A 24,397-nucleotide genomic window follows, 5' to 3' on the forward strand; every position below is an offset into this window, starting at 1 on the left:
GGGGGGGGAGAGAGAGAGAGAGAGAAAGGGAGAGAGAGAATGCCAAGCAGGCTTTGTGCTGTCAGCACAGAGCCTGGCACAGGGCTCGAACCCACTAACTGTGAGATCGTGACCTAAACCAAAATCCAGTTGGACGCCCAACCGACTGAGCTACCCAGGTGCCCTGATGATCACTGTTTAGATTAATTCACTATTTTATTAGCTGAAAAATGGTGACAATCACATTCTACCATTACCCTAAATATAGATTGCACTGGAAAGGCAAGACAAATATCTGGTATTTTTTAAACCAGTTTTTAGCATGACTTTATGCACTAACACCCTCCAAAGGTGACTAGTACTTTTTAAAAAATTATCATTATGAATTCATGGGTTTTAACATATTTTCTATGTTTTATTCCATTGCAGCCATTCTTTGTCATGTCAAACTGACACATCTCTGGTCAACAGAAAACCTTTCAGTGGCTCTGACATGTTTGTGATACTATTCCAATATTATTACAGGGCTTTTACTTAACTTCTTTGATTGGCATTTACTATCTCTCGTATCTCCAAAATTCTTGGTTAATATAAAGGAACCATGGAAATTATCTAACATGCTCAAAATCACAAAAGTAGTATCATTACTAACAATATGGTTACTAAATGCAGTTTAAGATTTTTTGGCAGCTCTTTTTGAACTTAGGATATAAATCTTTTGGGATGTATGGTCAAATTAATGAGTTTCAAATCATTTAAAATAATTCACTGAGTGGTTAAACTACTAACTTGATATATTGTGGATTAATTTGTTTCATTTCAGCTTAGGTTGGCTTTTATAACATCCTAAAAATTTGTTTTATAGACATATAAAACAAAAGTGATTCAAAAGTCAGAAGTGTAAAACAAAGTACATTTAGAGAAATCTAGTTGATATCCTGCTTCCCCTACTTTGTTCCACACTTCTCCCAGTTTTAGGTTTATCATATGCAGGATTTTTATTCTTTTTAATATAAGCAAGTCAGTTTATGTGTGTATATATTTGTATTTCCCCATTCATAAATAAATAGTAGTACATTACACAAAATGTCGTCTTCTTTGCGTTTTTCACTTAACAATGTATCTTGGGTATCACTCTGTAGATTCCTGTCTATAGTTTTTTCATTCCTTTCAATAGCTGCACAGTGTGCTGTCGAAGACATACAGTTTATTTAATCAAAACCCTTTTAAGGGACATGTGGATGGTTTCCAATCTTTTGCTACTACAAATAGTGCTGGAATGAATACTTTGCATATACATTTTGCTCTTTTCCTAGTGTACTTTTTTTCTTTTTAAGATTTTATGTTTAAGCAATCTCTACACCCAAAGTGGGGTTCAAACTTATAACCCCAAGATCAAGAGACATACGCACTACTGACTGAGCCAGCCAGGCGCCCCTCCTCATGTACTTCTGAGCTACATTTTTGGAATTGAGATTTTTATAGTAAAGGATGAACCCATTTCATGTTTTGTGGGTACATCTTTCTTCAGATGATTGTAGAAATGTTATAGCAATTATCTTTTTTTCTTGGAATACCTTTGTAAGAGCTTCCATCAACAATCTTCTTCTGTTGTTCCTCTTTAATTTGGATGGATTCTCCTGTTCCTGGACAATCCCGTGTGAGGGCAGGCCAAGTCAGCTTTCTGAGCTTCAAGGCTCTAAGCTCATGTTCCACTCCTCTACAAAGTATGTACGAATGAATGTATGTATGTATGTATATATAAGTGTGTGTGTGTGTGTGTGTGTATAAAATCTTAAGTACATTCTGATATCGGCTTTCTCTATTCCCCTCGTCCTCAGCTATAGAAAAACTTCTTTTCCTTACCTTTAATGTCCTTGTTATGCTCAATATGGACTGTACTACCAGCCTGAATGAAGGCTTTTGTCTGGGAAAGAACTTTAGTTGGTTAGTTTCTAGAGTTTTTAGGGCCCAGGTCATCCCATAACTCTCTTTATTTCCTGAGTGTCCCTGTACTCACCTACAGATTAGAGCCTATCCACATTATTTTCACTTTTGTTTTTCTTCATTCCCTCCTGCATCTTTTACCATGCTCCTTCTGTCTGGTATTATTTTCCTTGTGCCTGAAGAACATCCAACAGAGGCGATCTGCTGGTAGCAAAGTCAATTTTTATCTGAAAATATCTTTGATTTTTTTATTTACGGATATTTTCATGGATTAGGTAATTTTAGTGTAGGGGTTATTTTAGCACAATATATTGTTCCCAGTGTCTTCTGGTTTCCCTTGTTGTTACTGCAAATTACTTGCCAGTCTAACTCTCAGTCCTGTACAAGTAATGTGCCTTTTGTTTTTCTGGTGGCTTTTAAGAGGTTTTTTGTTTCCCACTATTGCTTTGGTCCAATTATCTCTGTTATAATATCTTTCTGGGTAGAACTACATGTGTTAAATGGTCTCACTATATCCTCTATATTTCTTGCTCTATTCTCCCTATTTTCTTTCTGTTGTCCGTGCTTTATTATGGATAGTCTTTTCAGACTCATCTTCCAGTTTATCAATTCTCCTTTCGGCTTCATCTAATGTGCTAATAACCCCACTTAGAAAATTCTTAACTGCACTTACTATATTTTTCAGTTTAAAATTTTTTCTTTAGTTCTTTTTCAAATCTACTCTTTCAAAAGTTTCTGGTTCCTCATCAAAATTTTCAAGCATGGCTTTAATTTCTTTGAATGCTGTATGTTAAACAGAGTTGGCTAATAATCTGTGACTGATAACTGTAGGATCTATTTTTCAGTCTATTTCTATGGTCATTGTTTCTGATGGTTCTTGCTCTTCTCCTTGTGGGTTCAGTTATCTTTAAATGTTTTCTTGATGCTTTATTTAAAAAGTCAGTGGTAGTGGGAGAGAGCCAAAGCATAAGAGACTGTTGAGAACTGAGAGCAAACTGAGGGTTGATGGGGGGTGGGAGGGAGGAGACGGTGGGTGATGGGTATTGAGGAGGGCACCTTTTGGGATGAGCACTGGGTGTTGTATGGAAACCAATTTGACAATAAATTTCATATATAAATAAAAAAATAAATAAAAATAAAAAGTTAGTGGTAGAAATAATTTGAGGCCCAAAATGACATTATGTTTCTTTAAGAATTATTTTCATTTGCTCTTACTAGGTGTCTAGAGACACTAGCAATCCAAAAGCATTTGAATCCAAGTTGAAGGCCTGAAAACTCGGGCTACAATCTCTGAGAAGGTGAATTTATTTCTAGTTCACTCTTGCTCCTGGGGTGCAGCCCTGTAGGGTTCAAGCCCTTGGTAGAAAACTAAACTCTGACTTTTTTACCCTAGTCCTGTGATCCTGACAAAAACAAAGTTCATTTTTTGCTGCCTCTTCAAAACTGGCAGATAACTTTCAGGGCAAAAATGACTCTCTGAGTGACAGACTTAGCTCTCTGAATGTTGGTCTTCTCTAGTATCTCAGCCCTGTAATTCCTCACTGTCTTGTTAGCTCTTTGATGATGCTAAGAAAGAAAATTTTATATTGTGTCCAGCGGTTTTCGTTGTTATAATGATAAAGGTCCAAAATACTTGGTTTGTTATTACAGAAAGAAATTATTGTTACTTTTTTTTTCCTCTTAACCTACTTCATGTTTCTTCACAGCACTTGTTGCTTCCTGACACTCACCTCACACCAAGTATAAGGTAGATTTAAAAATGTGTAAAAAGACACCTGGGTGGCTCAATCCGTTAACCCTCTGACTTCGGCTTAGGTGATGATCTCACTGCTCATGAATTTGAGCCCCGTGTTGGGCTCTGTGCTGTCAGCTCAGAGCCTGGAGCCCACTTTGGATTCTGTGTCTCCCTCTCTCTCTCTGCCCCTTCCCCGCTCATGTTCTGTCTCTCTCCCTTTCAAAAATAAACAGTAAGAAAATATTTAAAAAATGTATAAAAAGAAAACTTAAGAAATGTTGGAAGTGCTTTATGATATTACACCATAAATATATTAAAGGCAAATGTCAGAAAAGAACATATAAACAATTATGAAAGACAGAAGGCCAATATCCTCAAGATAGTATGAGCTCTTAGGTATAAATAAAATAAAAAACATTTTTCAATTTTATTTTCCAATTTTGTTTGCTCTCTCACTTTATTCGGGTCTCTGCTCATATTTCTTGTCATTGGAAAAGTCCTGATCATCAATTTAAAATAGACACATTCCCATATGTTTCCCCTTAACCTACTCTATTTTTCTGCATAGGATTTATCACAACCTGCTTGTTTGCTATGCTTTTATCTGCATCCTCCATCACTAATGTAAGCTGTGAGAGAAAAAGAGACTTTATTTTTATTCACTGCTGTATGCTCAGTGCAGAGAACAGTATCTGCTTAATAAATATTTGTAAAATGAATGGATAAAGTTTTGTCTAAACAGAATGTCTTACTTTAAGAATCATAGAAAATATTTTTAAAGACACAAAATAATAAAAGTACTATTTATGGAGAGGCAAGCATTGTCCTAAATGTTTTATGTGTATTAACTCATTTAATCCAAAATAACCTTATGAGTTAGGTACTATCATGAAACCCATTTTGAAGATGAGCAAACCATATACAGAAAGAAATTAGAAAGCTTGCCTAAGGTCACGCTGCTCATGAGTGTACTGAAAAGAATTAACAATCTGGCCAAATACTTTTCTGCACCAATCAAACTCATCTATTCCTTTTCATACTTAAGAACTCCTGAATATGAATGAAGTCAATTAAATAAAACCACTATCATGATTACCACCACCACTAAGTTTTTAGTACATATACACTAAAGACTGTGCTCAGCATTTTACATGTAATATCAAACTTAATCCTTGCAACAATCTTGTGAAGTAGGTATTATCATCTCTCCTTTACAAAAGGAGAAAACTGAGGCTGAGGGAGGTTAAATTAGTTGCTCAAAGTCTAGCTTGACTTGGGGTTCAATTTTAAGTTTCAATATAGTGCTTGTATTTTAACTATTAGATTTAAAGACCTGCAGTAGGGGCACCTGGGTGGCGCAGTCGGTTAAGCGTCCGACTTCAGCCAGGTCACGATCTCGCGGTCCGTGAGTTCGAGCCCCGCGTCAGGCTCTGGGCTGATGGCTCAGAGCCTGGAGCCTGTTTCCGATTCTGTGTCTCCCTCTCTCTCTGCCCCTCCCCCGTTCATGCTCTGTCTCTCTCTGTCGCAAAAATAAATAAACGTTGAAAAAAAAAAAATTTAAAGACCTGCAGTAAAACTTTATGCTTCAAAAGGATAAACAAAGTACATTTCTTGGGAAAAAAAAAAAAAGGAAGCAAGCATTACATACTTCCATTTCAGACATATAATCTTCTGGTTTGTCCATAAATACTGCAGAAACTGGAACAGATGTGTTTTTGGACATCATGAATTTTAATGGAACTTCATGGTAGATTTGATTTCTCTCTCTCATTGTCATTTTCTTTTGAGGAAGTGGTGAATTAATATAAATTACTTTAACAGGTTTTGAACCTTAAAACAGAAAGAGAAGAAAGAGGGTGATTAGTTTCTAGTAGTTATATTTAAAAGAAACAAACAAACAAACAAACAAACAAGATACAGGGCAGAAAGATCACCAAACAAAGCAATATAGGATAGGAAAGTGGTAGCACATGTCTCATGTATTTGCCACTCTTGAGCTTGTGATCTTTAGAGATATAAGGCTGAGAGAATTTGGCTAGAAAAATGTTCTCTAACAGATTTTTAAAAAGCTTTTCTGCTTTTTATTGTTATACTTTTGCTGTCATTATTATTCAGTTCTTACAAGACTAGTTCCAAAAAGTGACGAAGTTTTTACCACAGATAATATATTACATTTAGCTCTAAACTGTAGTTTTTTCATTAGACACAGTTCTGTATTTACTACAATTGTTACACAAAATAATATTAATTCTACAAGATATTAACTTGACTGTCCAAAGAAAGACTATCCTATGCTTACAAGTACAGACCTATTTTCATTCTGAATTCCAGTACCAGACACGTAAGTAAGTCCTGGAAACTGACCCATCTGAGGCTATCTAATAAAGTTCTGCATTCCTTTCATTTCAGTGAAAGAAGAAACTCATTATTGCATATATTTTTGGCTACTCTAAACCGTAATTATTTTTCTCTTTCACCCCACAAAATGAGTACGGGTTCTGTAGACCGAAGAACTCATGCAGGAGTATCAATTCTAGAGTAGCATTATTTAAAAGTTCTACTAAGTATAAATGTAAAATTCACATTCTCCTTAAATCAAAACTTAAGATTTTTTAATCTGACAAATGATCTATGTTTACATAGTTGAAATAGAACTGGTCCAACTCCGCTTTTGAGAGCGTTACTTGATACAGCAAATCACAAACCTGCAACAGGTATTACTTGAATACACACTGGAATTTCCCACTGTTCCCTGTAGTTTGGTCCATGATTATTTAATAAGGTAAATAATGATTGACTAGTTAGAGCTATCTGAGGGTGATATCTTGAAACAAGCTTCTCTGCATTTGGATCTTTACTAATATCCTGAAAAACAAAATACAACTTGTTACTTGATTATATTTATTGGAAATTTCTTTGAGGAAGTACCAAAAAGAAGGGAGACATTCCACTAGGGGACTTTAGAACAGTAAGATGGTTATGTACTTTATGAGATACAGAAGATTACTTAGGAAAACTCAAAAGCACTTTTCTACTTACGTAATGCATAGCTGCAGCTGTTTTTTCTGGTGTTTCAGTGGTAGATATGTTATCTTTTGAGAGCTGTAACTTTGCAGGCATTGAGGGAAATACCGTTTTCACATATTTTACACTGCCCTAAGTAAGAAAAACGGGAATGTCTTATTCCAAATATCTTACATATTTTTCCCCTAAGACAGGTATTCTTTTCAGCATATGAAACCCTCAACTTAAAATGCTTCACTCTACTTTAGGACCTTCTCAAAGTCAAGACTTCCATGATTTTGTTGGAAAACCTGCATACATGGGTTTTTCTTTTCAAAGAAGGTCCAAGACCAGGGTGCCATGTAATCTTCCTTACCACTTTAAATTCTAACCTCTCATTTAATGAGGTACAAATATAACAGAAACTCTAAAATATCCTCTTTACCCATACTTACTTCCAATGATTGTGAATAAAAACCTTTAAAAGAAAAAAGGTTACCTTCTTTGCATTTAGGAACATTACAAAAGGTGGGAATGAAAAGAAAATCAAGAAATAAAGTTGGTAGTGACATTTTAAAAAATATCAAGGACTGTTATCCACAAAATAAAGAAGACCCATTTGTATTGCATATTTTAAAAGTTCTATCTCATTATTGTTCAAAATCTAAACATAAATATTGTCTGTGAAATACAGATGTTTCAGACAAAAACAAGTTTATACTTTCATTGGTAAACCTTACCAATGCGAGAAGAGTTTTTTCTAACTTTAATCCCATCTCTATTCTGAATGGGAAGAATCCCATTAAGCTGGTGACTTCATGGAGAGTATAGAACTCTGGATACTTTTTCACTTGTTCAATGCAAGCTTTTAAAATTTTCTAGGGAATAGAAATTAAGAGACAATCATTTGTATCATACATCTGCAATAATAAAACAAAAATAACTTAGTTACATGTGACTATATAATTGTTCATTGAAATATTAAATTTATCTCATTAATCAAACTCCCAAAAATCAAAGCATAATGTATATTCTTTTAGTTAATCTCTTATTTTTCATAATTCTTTTTAACCTAATTTCTTAAAAGTTGATATTTAAAAATATTAAAACTAGCAACTGTATTAAAATTTAAAAATAGAAAAGATGCATATTTTCTGTGCTATTTAAGAAACTGTCAAGGAGGGGCGCCTGGGTGGCGCAGTCGGTTAAGTGTCCGACTTCAGCCAGGTCACGATCTCGTGGTCCGTGAGTTCGAGCCCCGCGTCGGGCTCTGGGCTGATGGCTCAGAGCCTGGAGCCTGTTTCCGATTCTGTGTCTCCCTCTCTCTGCCCCTCCCCCATTCATGCTCTGTCTCTCTCTGTCCCAAAAAATAAATAAATGTTGAAAAAAAAATTAAAAAAAAAAAAAAAGAAACTGTCAAGGAAATAAAGTCACATGAAAATTTCAACACACTTTCCTGCAATAAAAGCAGTTATATGACTAATTAGAAATAAATAAGCTTAATACACTAATGATTCCCAAGCACAATAAATTAACAAAGTAGTTATCTCACAGACCACTATAATCTACAATCTAAACAAATAAATAACAGGGGTTTCTGGGTGGCTCACTCAGTTAAGCATTTGACTCTCGATCTCAGGCTCAGGTCATGATCTCAGTTCGTGGGTCTGAGCCCCGCATCAGGCTCTGCACTGAGAGGACAGAACCTGCGGAGGATTCTGTCTCTCCTTCTCTCTGCCCCTCCCTACCACTCTCTCTCTCAAAATAAATAAAAAAACTTTAAGAACTAAGTAAATAACAAAAGTTATAAATGATGGAGTATTTAGTATTTTCTTCTCTCCAAACTTTTCAAAATACAAATAACTTACCAGGAAATATGATCAACAAGAAAATAAAATTCACAGCTTTACTCAAGCAGAATGTATGACAATTGTGATAACATGTAAATAACTCAAACATGCACAGCACTTTCGGGTGGGAGTGGGGTTATAATTAAAAAACATATGTACATAGGGGTGCCTGGGTGTCTAAATTGATTAAGCGCCCAACTGCAGCTCAGATCATGATCTCATGGTTTGTGAGCTCGAGCCCTACATTGGGCTGTCTACTATCAGCACAGAGCCCGCTTTAGATCCTCTGTCCCCCTCTCTCTCTGCCCCTCCCCTGCTCTTATACATGCGCTCACGTTCTCTCAAAAATAAGTATTTTTTAAAAAACCCACAAAACACATGTATATCATCTTCTAAGAAACTTAGTTTTTTTCTCGTGTTAATCTAATCTGAACCTTTTAGAATATATTTTACATCATAAGAGTAATTAGCAATAAGCATATCTTTGTAATATCTTTATATCCTCTTTCACTTCAGACATTTATGAAATTTGTCAAGTTACAAATCAATAACTTTACTCCAGTCTATCTTTTCATCTAGTTTCATATCCCCTTCTCCTCTTATTTAATTCTTACTGCCCCGTCTTTCACATTTTCTCCCTCAATCCATGTTTTTCAATGCTGACTTTGATATTTTATTCAGGATATACTTGCAACTAAGGCAGATGTGGGTTAATATGGAAAAACTCTGTTTGTTTTTAAAAATCCTAGTTGGGGCGCCTGGGTGGCACAGTCGGTTGAGCGTCCGACTTCAGCCAGGTCACGATCTCGTGGTCCGTGAGTTCGAGCCCCGCGTCGGGCTCTGGGCTGATGGCTCAGAGCCTGGAGCCTGTTTCCGATTCTGTGTCTCCCTCTCTCTCTGCCCCTCCCCCGTTCATGCTTTGTCTCTCTCTGTCCCCAAAATAAATAAAAAACGTTGAAAAAAAAATTAAAAAAAAAAAATAAAATAAAAAAAATAAAAAATCCTAGTCAACTGCAAAGTGAAATTTGCATAAAATCTTTGTTCCTTATTTATATTAGTTAACTTCCACCCCTAACATGCCCATCTTATGGCAGTCATTATAAGAAGTTGAACATACGTGCAAAGGTAAGCAATATATAAGAACTGTATGACACAGAAACTATTCTACTTGGATATTCACTGGCACATCTTTCTTGGTAAAACTCTACTGGATGTTTCACAGGGTTTTACTGAATTCACTAATTAGGGATTCACAGAAAATCTAACACAGTTTTACTCCTATAACGAGATAGATTACTATATATTATTGTTGTTGTTATTATTATCTGAGAGAGAGGGATAGAGAGGACAAGCTGGAGAGAAGGACAGAGAAAGAAAATCTTAACCAGGCTCCAGGCTCAGCAGAGCCTGACATGGGGCTCAATCCCATCCTGGGATCATGACCTGAACTGAAATCAAGAGTTGGGACGATTAACCTACTGAGCTACCCAGGGACCCCATTTTTTTTTAAGCGTTTTGTTTTCTTAGTAATCTCCACACCCCAATGTGGGACTCGAACTCACAATCCCGAGATCAAGAATCACATGCTCTTCCAAATGAGCCAGTTGAGGTGCCCCCATTACTATATATTATTAAAGGTATTTCATAACTGGTAGATACTAAGCAACTAAAGAATCATTATTTGATACATTTAAGACGCTTTAATAATTTGTCTTTGAAAAACAGCTATGAGGTTAAGAGATTCAGGCTATTTCCCATCACCCAACCTCTGAATGTTATTTAATACTCTAAATATCTTGAAAAGTAAATACACCAAAAGCATATACATGTACACAATACAGATTTATCATTACAAAGAAAGGTGAAAATGATTCAGCTCCCTAATTTTATTTTGGGCCAGAAAGGAAAAACATAGTATCATACATGTTTGAAACTTAAAAATTTAAAGGACACTACTTCTGGCAGTATGGTAGGGTCGGTACTTTGAAGAGGACTTCTACCCAAATCCCACTAGATACGAGATAAATCACAGCTAACAATTTTTATGCATTATTGGACTTGGTACAAAGCAAAAAGAATCTCAAGGACCCTAAGTAAATAAATAACCCCAAACACCTAGAGCGAAAAGAAACAGGAGCAGTGAACAGTAAGAAAACCCATGAAAACTGATGTGGCTTGAGGGCAAATGCCTCCACCTGTGGCAAGATCCGGTGAGGTGAGGAGCTGAACATGTGATTCTTACACTTACGCCTTACAAAACAGAGATGTGAACAGATATTTGTACATCCGTGTCCACAGAAGCATTATTCACAACTGTGAAAAGGCACAAGTAACCAAAGTGCCCATCAATGGATGAATGGATAAAAAAAAAAATGTCCAAATACTTACAATGGAATATGTATTCAGCCTTAAAAGAGAAGATTTAGAAACATGCCATAACATGGATGAATCCTAGTTGAGTTATTGTTTAATGGATGCGATAAAATAAGAACTACTATTGGGTCTTTGTCTTGGTTCCTGACACAGGGCACCTAAAACCTTGGAATTTCCTGAGTGATAAGAAGGAAGGTCTTTTGTATGCTACAGAGATGACTCATGGCTCCTAGATAACTTCAGGGTGGGGGATGTTTGCCAGGAAAGTCCAAGGCCCATTACAGGGCTACAGGTTGACCTACTCACCAACAACCCATAGTTTATTCAATCATGCTTAGGAAACAAAGCCTCCATAAAAACCCCTAAACAATGGGGTTCAGAGAGCTCCAAGGTTGGTGAACACATGGTGGTACTGGGAGGGTGGTGTGCATAGAGAGGGCATAGAAGCTCTATGCCTCTTCTTCCATTTCTTTCCAAATGCATCTCTCTCCTCCATTTACAATCAACTAGAAATAGTAAGTAAAGTGCTTACCTGAGTTCTATAGCAAATTATTGAACTAGAGAAAAGGGTCATCGAAACCCTAGGCCTACTGTCCTGAGGTGGAATCCTGGTTGATGTGGGGGAAAAAAACCCACATAGTTGGTATCAGAAGTGTTGTTAGAGCAGAAACAGTTCAGAAATAGGTATAAAGTCTCAATTTTGCAACATGAAAAGAATTCTGGAGATGGGCTATATAACAATATGAATGTACTTAATATTACTGAACTGCACACTTAAGATAGTAAATTTTGTGTTGTATTTTACCACAACTGAAAATAAAATTTAAAAAGGGGAAGGAGGGGCACCTGGGTGGCGCAGTCGGTTAAGTGTCCGACTTCAGCCAGGTCACGATCTCACGGTCTGTGAGTTCGAGCCCCGTGTCAGGCTCTGGGTTGATGGCTCAGAGCCTGGAGCCTGTTTCCAATTCTGTGTCTCCCTCTCTCTCTGCCCCTCCCCCGTTCATGCTCTGTTTCTCTCTGTCCCAAAAAAAATAAAATAAACGTTGAAAAAAAAAATTAAAAAAAAAAAAGGGGAAGGAAATTCTGACACATTCTACAACATGGCTGAACCTTGAAGAAGACATCATTCTAAGTAAAATAAGCCAATCACAACAGGACAAATACTCTACTTACGTGAAGTACCTAGAAAAGTCAAATGTCAAATTCATATAGCTAGAAAGTAGAATGGTGGTTGCCAGGGACTGGGGAAAAGAGGGAACAATGAATTATTTAGTGGGTACAGAGTTTCAGCTTGGGAAAATGAAAAAGTTCTAGAGATGGGTGGTAGAATTACATTCACAAAAGTATATAAAAGTATTTCATGCCATTCAACTGTCCTTAAAAACGATTAAAATAGGGGCACCTGGGTGGCTCAGTTGGTTAAGCATCTGACTCTTGATTTTGGCTCAGGTCATGATCTGATTGTTCCTGAGTTCGAGCCCTGCATTGGGCCCCTGCTTGGGATTTCTCTCTCTCCCCTCTCTCTGCCCCTTTGCCGCTCACACACACTTGACTGTGTGCATACACTCCCTCTCAAAATAAATAAATAAATACAAATTTAAAAAAAAGATTAAAATGGTAGCTTTTATGTTATGTATATTTTACCACAGTTAAAAAGTGTAGGCGGGGAGGGAGAGAGAAGGAGGGAGGGTGGGAAGAGGAAGGAGACAGAAAAATGGAAAAGAGACAGAGGTCTGACCTAGGCAATATGGGAATCTCGGGAAGACAGGTTGAGAAAATGAAAGAAAAGCAATAAATGAAAATGGCTGAGAATTTTTCAGAACTGAAGAAGGAAAGGAATCTACAGATACAAGAAACATAATGAACCAAGCATCATTTAAACACACATACACTGTAATGAAACAGTAAACCACCTAATATAAAGAACAGTCAAGACAGAAAAGAGAGATTCCCTAAAAGAAATGACAGATAACACACCTTTCTTTCTTTTTTAATGTTTATTTGGGGAGGGAGGGGGAGAGGAAGAGAGAGAGAATGAGAGAGAGAGAGAGAGAGAGAATGAATCTCAAGCAGGCTCCATGCTGTCAGCACAGAGCCCAACACGGGGTTTGATGTCACAAGCCATGAGAGTATGACCTGAGCTGAAATCAAGAGTTGACACTTAAGTGACTAAGTCACCCAGGTGCCCCCTGATAACACACTTTTCTTTTTTTTTTTTTCCACACTTTTCAATAACAGTAACATTCACCAGACAAAGAATTATCATCTTCGGATAAAGAAACAAAACAGTCAACTTAGAATTATGTATGGAGTAAAACCATCTAATCAGAAAAACAAAAAAAAATATTTTCAGATAAACAAACCAAAAGATTGTTTATCACCAAGAGACCTTCATCAAACAAACATCTAGAACACGTAGCATTTGAGGAACAATGAAGAGGATCTCAGAATGTGATTTGAGAAGAGATTGAAAGTCAAAAAAATTATCAAAATTTGTGGATAAAACAAATATTGCCCATATAAAATAATAATGTAGATAGGTTTAAATAAGAGACAGCATTAAACAATATCAGTCAGGAGGGGTGTGATGAAAGTCAAAATGTTCTATGGTTTCTGCAGACATATAGACTGATAAAACTGAATAGAACCAGGAAATTGACCCACACATCAATAATGACAAGACAATTCGGTGAGGGAAAAAATTCATTGTAAAAATTCAAGTGTAACCATTAAGAGAACAGAAAAACAATGAACAAATTCCAAATTAATAAGGAGGAAAAGGAGAAAAAACATCAATCCCCTCAAAAGAAGTAAAAATAGAACTGTAGAAAAAGACAAAAAGAAATCACAAACAAGTCTGTGTACATCAATTATCATAATGAATGTAAATGACTAACCTTTCCATTTAAAAGGCAAGAGAGGTCAAGAGTTTACTCAAAAAGAAAAGGAAAAAAAAATCTAGCTAAACACTATTTTAAGAGATATTTGTAAAATACACGTTCTACAGATTCAAAAAACCCCATTAAAATCCCACCTAGCTCTTCTTTAGAAATTGACAAGTGGGTTCCAAAATTTACAAGGAAATAAAAAGGACTAAAAAGAGCCAAAAACAATTTTTAAAAAGAACAAAGTTGCAGGACTTACCCAACATGGTTTCAAAACTTACTAGAAGACTAGGTGATGCTGCCATAAAGACATATATAGATTAATGAAATAAAATAAAGTCAGGAAAGTAACCCACATATTGGTGGTGACAAGGCAATTCAATGAGGGAAAAAAGAGCTTTTTCAACCAATAGTGCTAGGCAGAGTTTCTCATCATTGACAGTTTCAACATTTTGGACCAGATACTTCTTTGTGGTGGGTGGGGCATCCTATACACTTAAAGGCATTTAGCAACATTCTTGGCTCTACCCACTAGATGCCACAAGAACTCGTTTCTCAGTTGTGACAATCAAAAATGTCTCCAGAAATTACCAAATGTTCTCTGGGAGGCTAAAGCACTCTCAGGTGAGAATCATTATGCTAGAACTAGACATCCATTCAAAAGAAGAATAAACTTTGATCCCAACATCACATCTTACACCAAAAAAAACCTTGAACATTCACACTCAAACTATAAAACCTCTAGGTTAGGGTTTTTCAACACAAGCATTACTATCATTTTGGGCTGGATAATTCTTTGTTGTGGAGATGTCATGTGCATTGAAGTATGCTTAGCAGCATCCCTGACCTTTAGCCAGTAGATACTGGTAGCATTCTGTCAGTTGTGACAACCAAAAATGTCTTCTGACATCGCTAAAGTCCATAGGGGTAAAGAAGTAAACATGATCCCAGGTGAGAACTACTTGGGGTCGGCAAAGATTTCTATGCTAGAATACATAAAAGCACCAATCATAAAACATTTTGAAAAATAAGACTTCATTAAAATTAAAATTCTGTTCTTTGAGAGACATTGTTAAAACATGAAAAAACATGTCACAAATTGGGAGAAAACCACAAATATAATAGACCTGTATTCAGAATATATAAAGAACTTCCAAGACTCAATAAAAATAAAAACCAATAAAATCAGCAAAAGATTTTAAAACATCATTGCTCATTAAGGAAACTAAAACCACACTGAGACACCCAAGAAGTTGTTAAAATGTAAAAAGATTACCAATACTAAGTATTAGCAAAAGTACAGAGCAACTGGAACTTATTTTTAAGAGAAAGAGAGCACGGGGGGGGGGGGGGGAGAGGAAGAAAGAGAAAGAGAGAGAGAGAGAGAGAGAGAGAGAAAGAATGAATCTTAGGCAGGCTCCATGCTCAGCGCAGAGCACTACTTAGGGCTCAATCCCCCGACTCTGGAATCATGAACTGAGCCAAAATCAAGAGTTGGGATACTCAACCGACTGAGCCATCCAGGCGCCCCAAGGGAACTCTTACACACTGTTGTGCGTGTAAAATGGTACATCCATTATGAAAAAGGTTGGCAGTTTCTAATAAAATTTAACTACACATGCCATACGATCTGGAAAATCTACCCCTAGTTCTTTAACCCTCTTAAAATGAAAAAAATGTTCCTAAAAAACCTTGTATAAGAATGTTCACAGTAGCTTTATTTATAATTGCCTCAAACTGGAAATAATACAGATGCCCATCAACAGATGAACTGATAAACCAATTGTGGCATAATCATACAATAAAACAAAAAGGAATAAAAATGAACACATTATACATATTTGTGTCAATGTGGATGAGTCTCAAAAAATGCTGAAAGAAGTCAGACACAAGAATACACTGTGTGCAATTCAGTTTTTATGAAACTCCAAAAAAAACCAAATCTAATCCATGGTGACAGAAAGCATACTGGTGGTTTCCAGGGCCATGGATAGAAAGAGGCAAAGACATCTTTTTAGTGTGATGGAAATATACCGTACCATGATTGTGGCCATGATCATACAGGTGTATACATTTGTGAAAACTCAGTGACATGCACTTAAAATGCATATATGTAAATTATGCCTCAATAACATTGATTTTAAAAAAAGAGCTTATTTAGCATGTAATGACTATATGCTGTAACAACATAGATACAGTATAATCTTTTTTTTAAAAAAGTAAGGGAAAATAGGGAGATCGTATAAAAAATATTTTGTACAGTACAAGCCTCATAGATTTTACCAGAATGACTCAAAAAGACTCAAAAGCCACAGGGCACCTGGGTGGCTCAGTCAATTAAGCCTCCTACTTCAGCTCAGGTCATGATCTCTTGGTCCGTGAGTTCTAGCTGCACATTGGGCTCTGTGCTGACAGCTCAGAGCCTCAAACCTGCTTCGGATTCTGTGTCTCCCTCTCCCTGTCCCTCCCCCACTCATACTCTGTCTCTGTCTCTCAAAAATTAATAAACGTTGAAAAAGACTTAAACAAAAAAGACTCAAAAGCCAGTATAAAGAGCTGTCACTGGCTGAAGTTGGTCTTGTATGAGCTTCAAAAAGAGTAACTGCAGTGGACTAAAACCCATCAAACATGTTTAATTCTATGATTTAATAATAATATTTTTAAAAAAGAAAACACCGATCAACTTTGGAGAATAAGAAGGAAGCAATTTTTTTGAAACTCGCACATAAGGGTAAAAGAATCTAGCATTTTTTCCGCTACATGAATTGGGGAACCAAATACATAAGGGAACACATATCTTAATAAAATTATTCCAACTAATAAATACAAATAAATGATGCAACTAGAATCCTACAATCTTGCAAACCCCAGTGAATGAACAGATCTAGGCACTGAGCATGAAGAGGTGCAAACACCACAAAAAGAAACAACCAGACATTATGTCCCACCTGATTAAAGAATAAAAAATCTATGTGTTAAGGGGCGCCTGGGTGGCTTGGTCGGTTAAGCGTCCAACTTTGGGACTTCAGCTCAGGTCATGATCTCACGGTCCGTGAGTTCGAGCCCCGCGTTGGGCTCTGTGCTGACCGCTCAGAGCCTGCAGCCTGTTTCAGATTCTGTGTCTCCCTCTGTCTCTGCCCCTCCCCTGTTCATGCTCTGTCTCTCTCTGTCTCAAAAATAAATAAACGTTGAAAAAAAAAATTTTTTTTTTAAATCTATGTGTTAAATCCCTTTGGCCAAGACTAATTCTGTTCAAGCTTCCAGATCCCAATGACAATTTGTAAGAAATACAGAGAAAAGAGAACATGTTGAATGAACATCACTGCTAATAAGCAATCAAAATCTAGACTGTGGGAAAACTTTATAGGTCAAATGACCCAAGTTCTTGAAAAGAGAAAGTTTAAGGAAAAGAAAGGAATTGAGGAGGAACTTGTAGATTAAAAGAGTCCTTTTTATCAAATAGAAGAAAAAGGGTCCAACATATACAACCCATTAAAAGTTTTGTATTTTGAATATACAAAGAACTCCCACATATCAATAACAAAGAGAAAATCTACTAGAATAAATAGCAAAAACTTGAACAGCTGATTCATACAAAATGACCAATTAGTATATGAAAAGATGAAGTCTTATTTTATATATATATATCCTCTAGATTGTTTAAAAGTGAAATGACCTTAAGTGTCAACTTGAGGATACAGAGCAACAAAACTCTCAAAACTGCTGGGTAGACTGTAAATTGGTATAATCCTTTGGAAAACAGGTTAATATTATGTTCTAAAGTTGAAATATGCATACTTATGACCCAACAATTTCATTCCTGGGTATATACCCAGTAGAAATGTGCACATGTGCACCAAGAGACATGTATGAGAATTGTCACAGAAGCACTATTTAGAATGGCTCCAAATAGGAAATGACTCAAATTGTTATCAATAGAATACATTGTAGTTTATTCATACAATTAACAATGCACAGAAATGAAAATTAATGAACTGTAGCTACACACATACATGCATCTCACAAACCTAATGAGTGAAGGAAGGAAGAATTCTGTTCACTTAAAACTCAAAAAAAAAAGGCAAAAGTGAGCTTAAAGAAGTACCAAAATAAAGGGTATGGAAATTATCAATACCAAACTTGTATCACTGATAACTTCTCAAGGAGGAAGAATGTTACCATCAGGAGGGATACATAGGGAGCTTGTGGGTTACTGGAAATGTTTTATTTCTTAACTTGGAAGAGAGTTACATAGGTGTTCACTATATAATTATTTGTTAAGCTGTTTATATTTGGTCTGTATACTTTTCCGTAAGTATACTGCATTTCATAATATAAAATTAAAATTTTTAAACTGTAAAAAATCAGGAAAATATCAGTGAGCCTTTAGAGTGGAGATATAAAATGTAAATTAGACAAAATATGTTGCCAAGTCAATGTGACTAAAAAATAAGACTTAACGCTGATTGTTAGCTATCAAATAATGTACTTTGTCAACAAACATTTTTATATTCATGTAGTTAAATTCAGCACTTGAGAACTGTGTTTCAGGCATTATTCTAGTCATTGGGAACACAGCAGTGCACAAAAAAGTACTTACATACAAGTTGTGGAGAAAGACAATAAAAAAGAATCAACATGGTAAAGGGAACCCTGAAAGCGATGCTATGTTTTTAGGGTAATTAGGGATATCCCCACTGATACTTGGCATCTGAACAGAGAGAGACTTTAAATCAAGACACTATTCCATGCACTTCCCTGGGAAAAAGCTGCCAGAAAGATGGGAAGAGCCAAAAGCCTTAAGGCAGGACCATGCTTGGAGTATTCAAGTAACACAAAGCCCAGTAGGTTGGAATAGAACAACTGGGAGGGAGGTATGTAGGAGATGAAGCAGGCTGGTGTGGGGGGGGACTGAGAGGGTGTGATCACAAAGGGCATTGTAGAACTCTGTAAAGACCTCTTTCTGAGTGAAGTGAGAAACCATTTTAAACCAGTGACATGAGGGGATGTGACTTAGGTTTTAAAACCATCATTCTGGTCCTTTCAAAGGCACTATTAAAATAGGAAAAGCTACAATTCCTTTTCTATATGGAAAGATATGATACTTGGTTTGAGTGTATCACATATAGGTTCGGAGAAAATAAACACGTAATGCTTCCTTTTATTTAGAAGAATCATTCTTTTAGTTGATATTAATAGCAAAATTTCACCTTAAAAAGTGTTCAAAAAATGGTAAAACTAAAATCCTCTGCTGTCCCCCAATTTACAGTGACCAGTTTTTTTTAATTATGGTAAAATACACAGAAAACTTACCATTTTAAACCATTTTTTACATTTAAGAGTTCAATGGTGTTAAGGGTATTACAATGTTGTGTATAATGACTAATTTTAAAGACTTTAAAAAAATTCAGAGCAGTGTTGATGTTTTTAGATAAACTCCAGTACAATAATACATATTATTAATAAAAACAAGTATGAATATACTACAGTATATGATTTTGAGATGCTAGTATTTCCATTATCAAAATATGTGATGAATAAAAGACCTATTACACACAATTTGTTCTCTAAATTGGTGACATTTCCATATGATTTTGGCAGGATCATCACACATTTTAAAATGCTGTTATTGCTTATTTCTCGGCAGTTTAAATAAATGTGATTTTTTTTTTTTTTTTTTTACCTCTGTGAAGAGACGAGCATCATCAGAAAGCATATTATAATCCTGTGCACATTTCTTTGCAGAATTCTGCAAAAACTTTAGGAATTCAGTAACTTCTTCATTCACATGTTTTTTCATATCCTGATTTTTAAAAAAGTAGACACGTCTTGGAATAAGAAGCTTAATTAAAAACAATCACCTCTCAATCACTGCTCTAATAATCTGGATTTAAAGACTAATTAAAGTATCACATCCAAAGCAGAAATCAGAAAAATAGTAAGAATTATTATATAATAATGGCAAACTTGTTATTAAAAACACTACATTGTATATCAATGTTAAAACACTATGTTGAACACTTGCAACTAATACAATATTGCATGTCAACTACACTTCAATTTAAAAAAATTCATAAAAATAAAAAAGCAAGTGACTATTGTACTACCTATTTAGGAATCATTAAGCTTTTTTATAAAATGCTCTAAATTAACATAAAAAAAGACAAACATCCAAATGGAAAAATGTGCAAATAACATGAATAGGCAAGTTATAAAAAAAAAAAAAAGAAATGGCTTATAAGCACATAGGAAAGACTTACTTTCATTATCAAACACTGTAAATTAATATGAAACAAGGGATCACCATATTTTCCATATCAAATTAGAGGCAAAAAGGTAATGTGCTGCGTTAGTGAAGATACATATTTTTTTAAAGAAAATTTTCATACAATAGTGGTACAAACTGGTTTAAACTTCTTGTAGAACAATTTACTCAGGTATAAATACAGATTGAAGCCTTAAAAACATGTATAGTTTTGATCAGGCAATTATATTTTAAAGAATTTATCTTAAGGAAATAAGTATAAATGTGAACAAAGAGTTTGCAACAAAGATGTTCAATACAGCATCATTTATATAATTGAAAACTTAAAACTAAAGAAATTAAAAACTTAAAATTGTTTGTGAGCATTATAAAACTGTATTGCTAGTACTTAAGATGGACTGGAGTGAAATATGCTCAGAACCAAAGGAAAATGCCTATTATAAAAGAACCAACAAAAGAATGAAAGCACCAATGCTCTGTCAATTAAACTCTTTAAATTTCCATTTTTGTTAATAGGATTGTGCCTAAAAACATAAAAGCAAAGTTAAAATATTTTTTACTGAAGCTGAAGAATAGCATACATACCAAATACTGCAAGTAGTCATTTTTATTTATTCCCACAGCTTTGGAATTTGCAGGAATTTTTGCGTATTTAACCAACAAGTCCACATAACTCCTCTGCTCTCTCTGTGAGAAACGAGAGAAACGAGGATAAGGAACTCTTGGTTTTGGAAGAAGAACCATTCCAACTGTGGTTTTAACTTTTTCCTTTGCTTGAGTTGCTGAACTAACTGCCGGCTCATTTTCTACAGAACTTGCTGAGGCATTCAAATTTTCTCCTATACGTCTGGAAAAAAAAATACAATTTACAAATATGTGCTTTTCACATGAAGATTACTATCATGGAACTTCATGATTCTCAATCACCAGGGAGAATATAGCGTGATTAACATAGTAAATTCCAGATTATTATCTAACTCTGCCACCTGCATTTTGATGTTTAGCCATTTGGTGTAAATTAAGTATTCTGCAGGATACGATCACATTACAAGTTTACCTTCAATTATCTGATGGAGAGGGAGAGGCAAACTCCTTAGATAAGTTATTCAATTTGGAACTATTTTCCCTTTACTCAAGAGGGGTAATTGCTCTTTCCAATCAATTATATATGCAGATATTCCATGTTTACATTTTATTACAATAGAAGTTGTTTTTATTTTTTTTATTTTTTTTTTAATTTTAGTTTTTGAGAGAGAGTGTGAGCAAGGGACAGGGGGAGAGGGAGAGGGAGAGAGACAGAATTTTAAGCAGGCTCCCTGTTCAGCACGGAGCCCGACTCAGGGCTTGACTGCAAGACTGTGAGATCATGACCTGAACCGAAACCAGGAGCTGGATGTTCAACCCACTGAGCCACCCAGGCACCCCAACGATGCGAGTTGTTTTTAAAAGCTTAAATTCTTCAGTAAGTGACATCCATTAATATAAACAAAAGCCACTAAAAGCAGGATACGATGAAGTCAAAAGTTCACAAATTGAAATTCTAAATTTTCTAGTTTCCTTTGCTTTAATTATCTCAAGATTTAAAAAGAAAATTCCAACACTGTGTGCCATATTTTATGGAAGCAACAGTGGCTTTAGAAAAGCTGTACAATTCTCTAACACTAGTACATGGCTGAATCCATGGAAATGTCTTTATGCCTTGAATGAATGCAAAAGAGAAAATCTGGTATTATCTATGATGAAATGCACTAGACGAGAAAGTGGTAACTACAGAACCTGTTATCATATCTATGAAACGATACCTGCAATTTCTAAAAAAACACCTTTCTGCCCCAGGTAGGTATATGAACATGAAGTTCTTATCTTATTCATAATCTGTTTCTATTCCTAGTATTCAAATGTAGCAACGTACATTTAAAAAAATATTTGTTTATTTATTTATTTATTTTGAGGGGGGTGGGGAGGAGAGAGAGAATCCCAGGCAGGCTTGGCGCCGTGAGCATGGAGCCTAATGCTAGGCTCAATGCCACAAACGATGTGATCATGACCTAAGTAAGCTGTGATCAAGAGTTGGACGCTTAAATGAATGAGCCACCCAAGTGCCCTAGCAATCTACACTTTTAATAAGAGAGTTTTAAAGTACACAAATACACACACATACAACTATACTTCCTTAGCCTCTATAATTCTATTTTCCATAGCAGTTAACTGTTCACCGTGATCTGGTTCCAAATTAAATAACAACAATAACACAAGAGGAAGGGAAACTAATGAGAAGGATGGCTGTCTATTGATTCATTCTTCATCTCCCCATTCATTAATATTTACTGAGTGACTATCATGTGCCAGGCTAACGCTGGACACTGGGGCACAATACAGTCTCTATTCTCTAAAACTCTGCAATCAAATGGATATGTACATTAATACAATGTAACTATGGTTACATAGATCTTAGGTTTCCAAACTGGGTACATACTGAATAGGTGATAGAGAAGAATCCTAAGGATAATGGGATAAGGGATTAAGAGGGAGAAAGGAGAGACACAAGAAATATTCAGAGCTGTGGCTTGCAATCATGACAGTATTAATTTCTTCGGGGAATTTTAGAAGCCTGTGGCTACATCCGGGTTGTCACAAAAGAAGGCATGTAGAGAGAGATTAAGGAACACTAGATGCCTGTAATGTAACATACGAGAGTGTACTACACAACTTTCAAAGGTCCCTTTAGGCTTTCTCTGATCATAAACAAACAAACCTGGTCTGTTATTACTTATCCTACCAATACATTTTATTCTCTTTTATTTTTATGATCTTCTATGGCACAGTTTATATTAACCTCTTTTCAATCTAACCTTGTTCATTTTAGCTGGTGCATCTGACTACTGCATTATATTTTCTAGTGCAGTAGTATCTATGCATTTACATATTAAAATATATAATATGTATTCTTTTCTTTGATTTCACATTTATATATCTCGGACGTTACTTTTTTTTTTTTTTTTTTTTTTTACATTTATTTATTTTTGGGACAAAGAGAGACAGAGCATGAATGGGGGAGGGGCAGAGAGAGAGGGAGACACAGAATCGGAAACAGGCTCCAGGCTCTGAGCCATCAGCCCAGAGCCTGACGCGGGGCTCGAACTCACGGACGGCGAGATCATGACCTGGCTGAAGTCGGACGCTTAACCGACTGCGCCACCCAGGCGCCCCATCGGACGTTACTTTTAAATATAGTGTCGGAGGCTAATTCCATTTCAGGCTAGTAAAGGAGGTATCTCATCTCTTATAAATATTTGTTATCAAAAGTGGGACAGTGTTGGCCTGATAAAGCTGAGAATTATCAATCTAGATCTGTATCTGGATAAAAGGTGAGCCCCATCTAAAACCACTGCTAATTTGTTTTAAATCAGCTTTATAATACTAAAGCAAATACAGTAAAAATGCAAAGATTCTTAGAAAAAAACAAAATAAAGCAAAATATTCAAGAGTACTCTTCTAGAGCTAAACTAAAGATGGAAAACTAATCAAAAGAGCTGGTTAGTGGATGGGAAAAGAATTTTGGAAATTAAAATACAGATGCTTAGACTGGCTGTGAAAATAATACAGGTGAAAGAAGACATACTTAGCTACTAAAGTTTCTCCAATAACTGTATAAAAATAAGCATATTTTAGGTTAACAAAATGAATATTAACTGCTGATCTTGGGAGAAATGTATTACAGCAAATTGATTTCTCACTAGAAAATGTCTTGAGAGCTATTCAAACCTAACGGTATTGTGTCCGCAACTCTTAACAATACTGCTTCACAGCTGTCTCTCTGAATATGAGAACATGTCTGTCCTTGTGGCACAAACTGGCAAATTTAATTAAGCTGCTGCAGCAACAAGATGCTGACTCAGATATGCCAGAGTAGGAATGTCAAGAAATCCTAGCAGTTTAAATTGGCTACATTCAGCAAAGAATGAAATGGCAGTACATCAAGATCATTTCCATGTGCAGTGCTGTCAAAATCTTCATCAGGGCGCAGGCCAAAAGCATCTGACAGGGTTTCTCTATGCACATTTACAGCATTATATTTTATTTCAGTTGATGGTTTGAAGTTTTTCCCCTTCATTTTGTCAACTACCCACTCTCCTTTCTTAAAGTTTCTATGAAGAAAAGGCAGAATTCAAACTTAGTTTCCTATGCTTTAAGTCTACTGGTTTAGGTGGCTTCTTAAAGTAGCATTTGGAAATGGTGCTTCTAGCCTCCATCTAAAGTCTACCTGTACCTTCTGGATTGATTTACTTTTCTCTATTCGACACGTTAAAATTTCATAATTTTTTAAATTGGAAGCTACTTTCCCCCTTGCTGGTTTAAA

At 35.7% G+C, this 24,397-nt stretch overlaps 1 protein-coding gene across 9 annotated transcripts in view; it reads right to left on the reverse strand.

Annotated features, from left to right (window-relative positions):
* The window catches only part of ICE2 (interactor of little elongation complex ELL subunit 2), a 67,005-nt gene that overhangs the window by 36,608 nt on the left and 6,000 nt on the right, over window positions 1–24,397 (reverse strand). For 8 of the 9 annotated variants that reach the window (XM_040492857.1, XM_040492854.1, XM_040492855.1 and 5 more), the window contains 6 exons: window positions 20,623–20,884; window positions 19,456–19,575; window positions 7,405–7,542; window positions 6,701–6,817; window positions 6,367–6,526; window positions 5,310–5,491 (listed from right to left, as the gene is read on the reverse strand). In XM_040492857.1, coding sequence (XP_040348791.1) covers window positions 5,310–5,491; window positions 6,367–6,526; window positions 6,701–6,817; window positions 7,405–7,542; window positions 19,456–19,575; window positions 20,623–20,884 — 979 coding nt within the window. The remainder of the gene's footprint in view (window positions 1–5,309; window positions 5,492–6,366; window positions 6,527–6,700; window positions 6,818–7,404; window positions 7,543–19,455; window positions 19,576–20,622; window positions 20,885–24,397) is intronic. The other variant, XM_040492860.1, reaches the window with a different exon arrangement.

This window comes from Herpailurus yagouaroundi, unplaced genomic scaffold (genome assembly GCF_014898765.1).
Source record: "Herpailurus yagouaroundi ecotype Mexico unplaced genomic scaffold, PumYag 184, whole genome shotgun sequence".
NCBI lineage: Eukaryota > Metazoa > Chordata > Mammalia > Carnivora > Felidae > Herpailurus > Herpailurus yagouaroundi.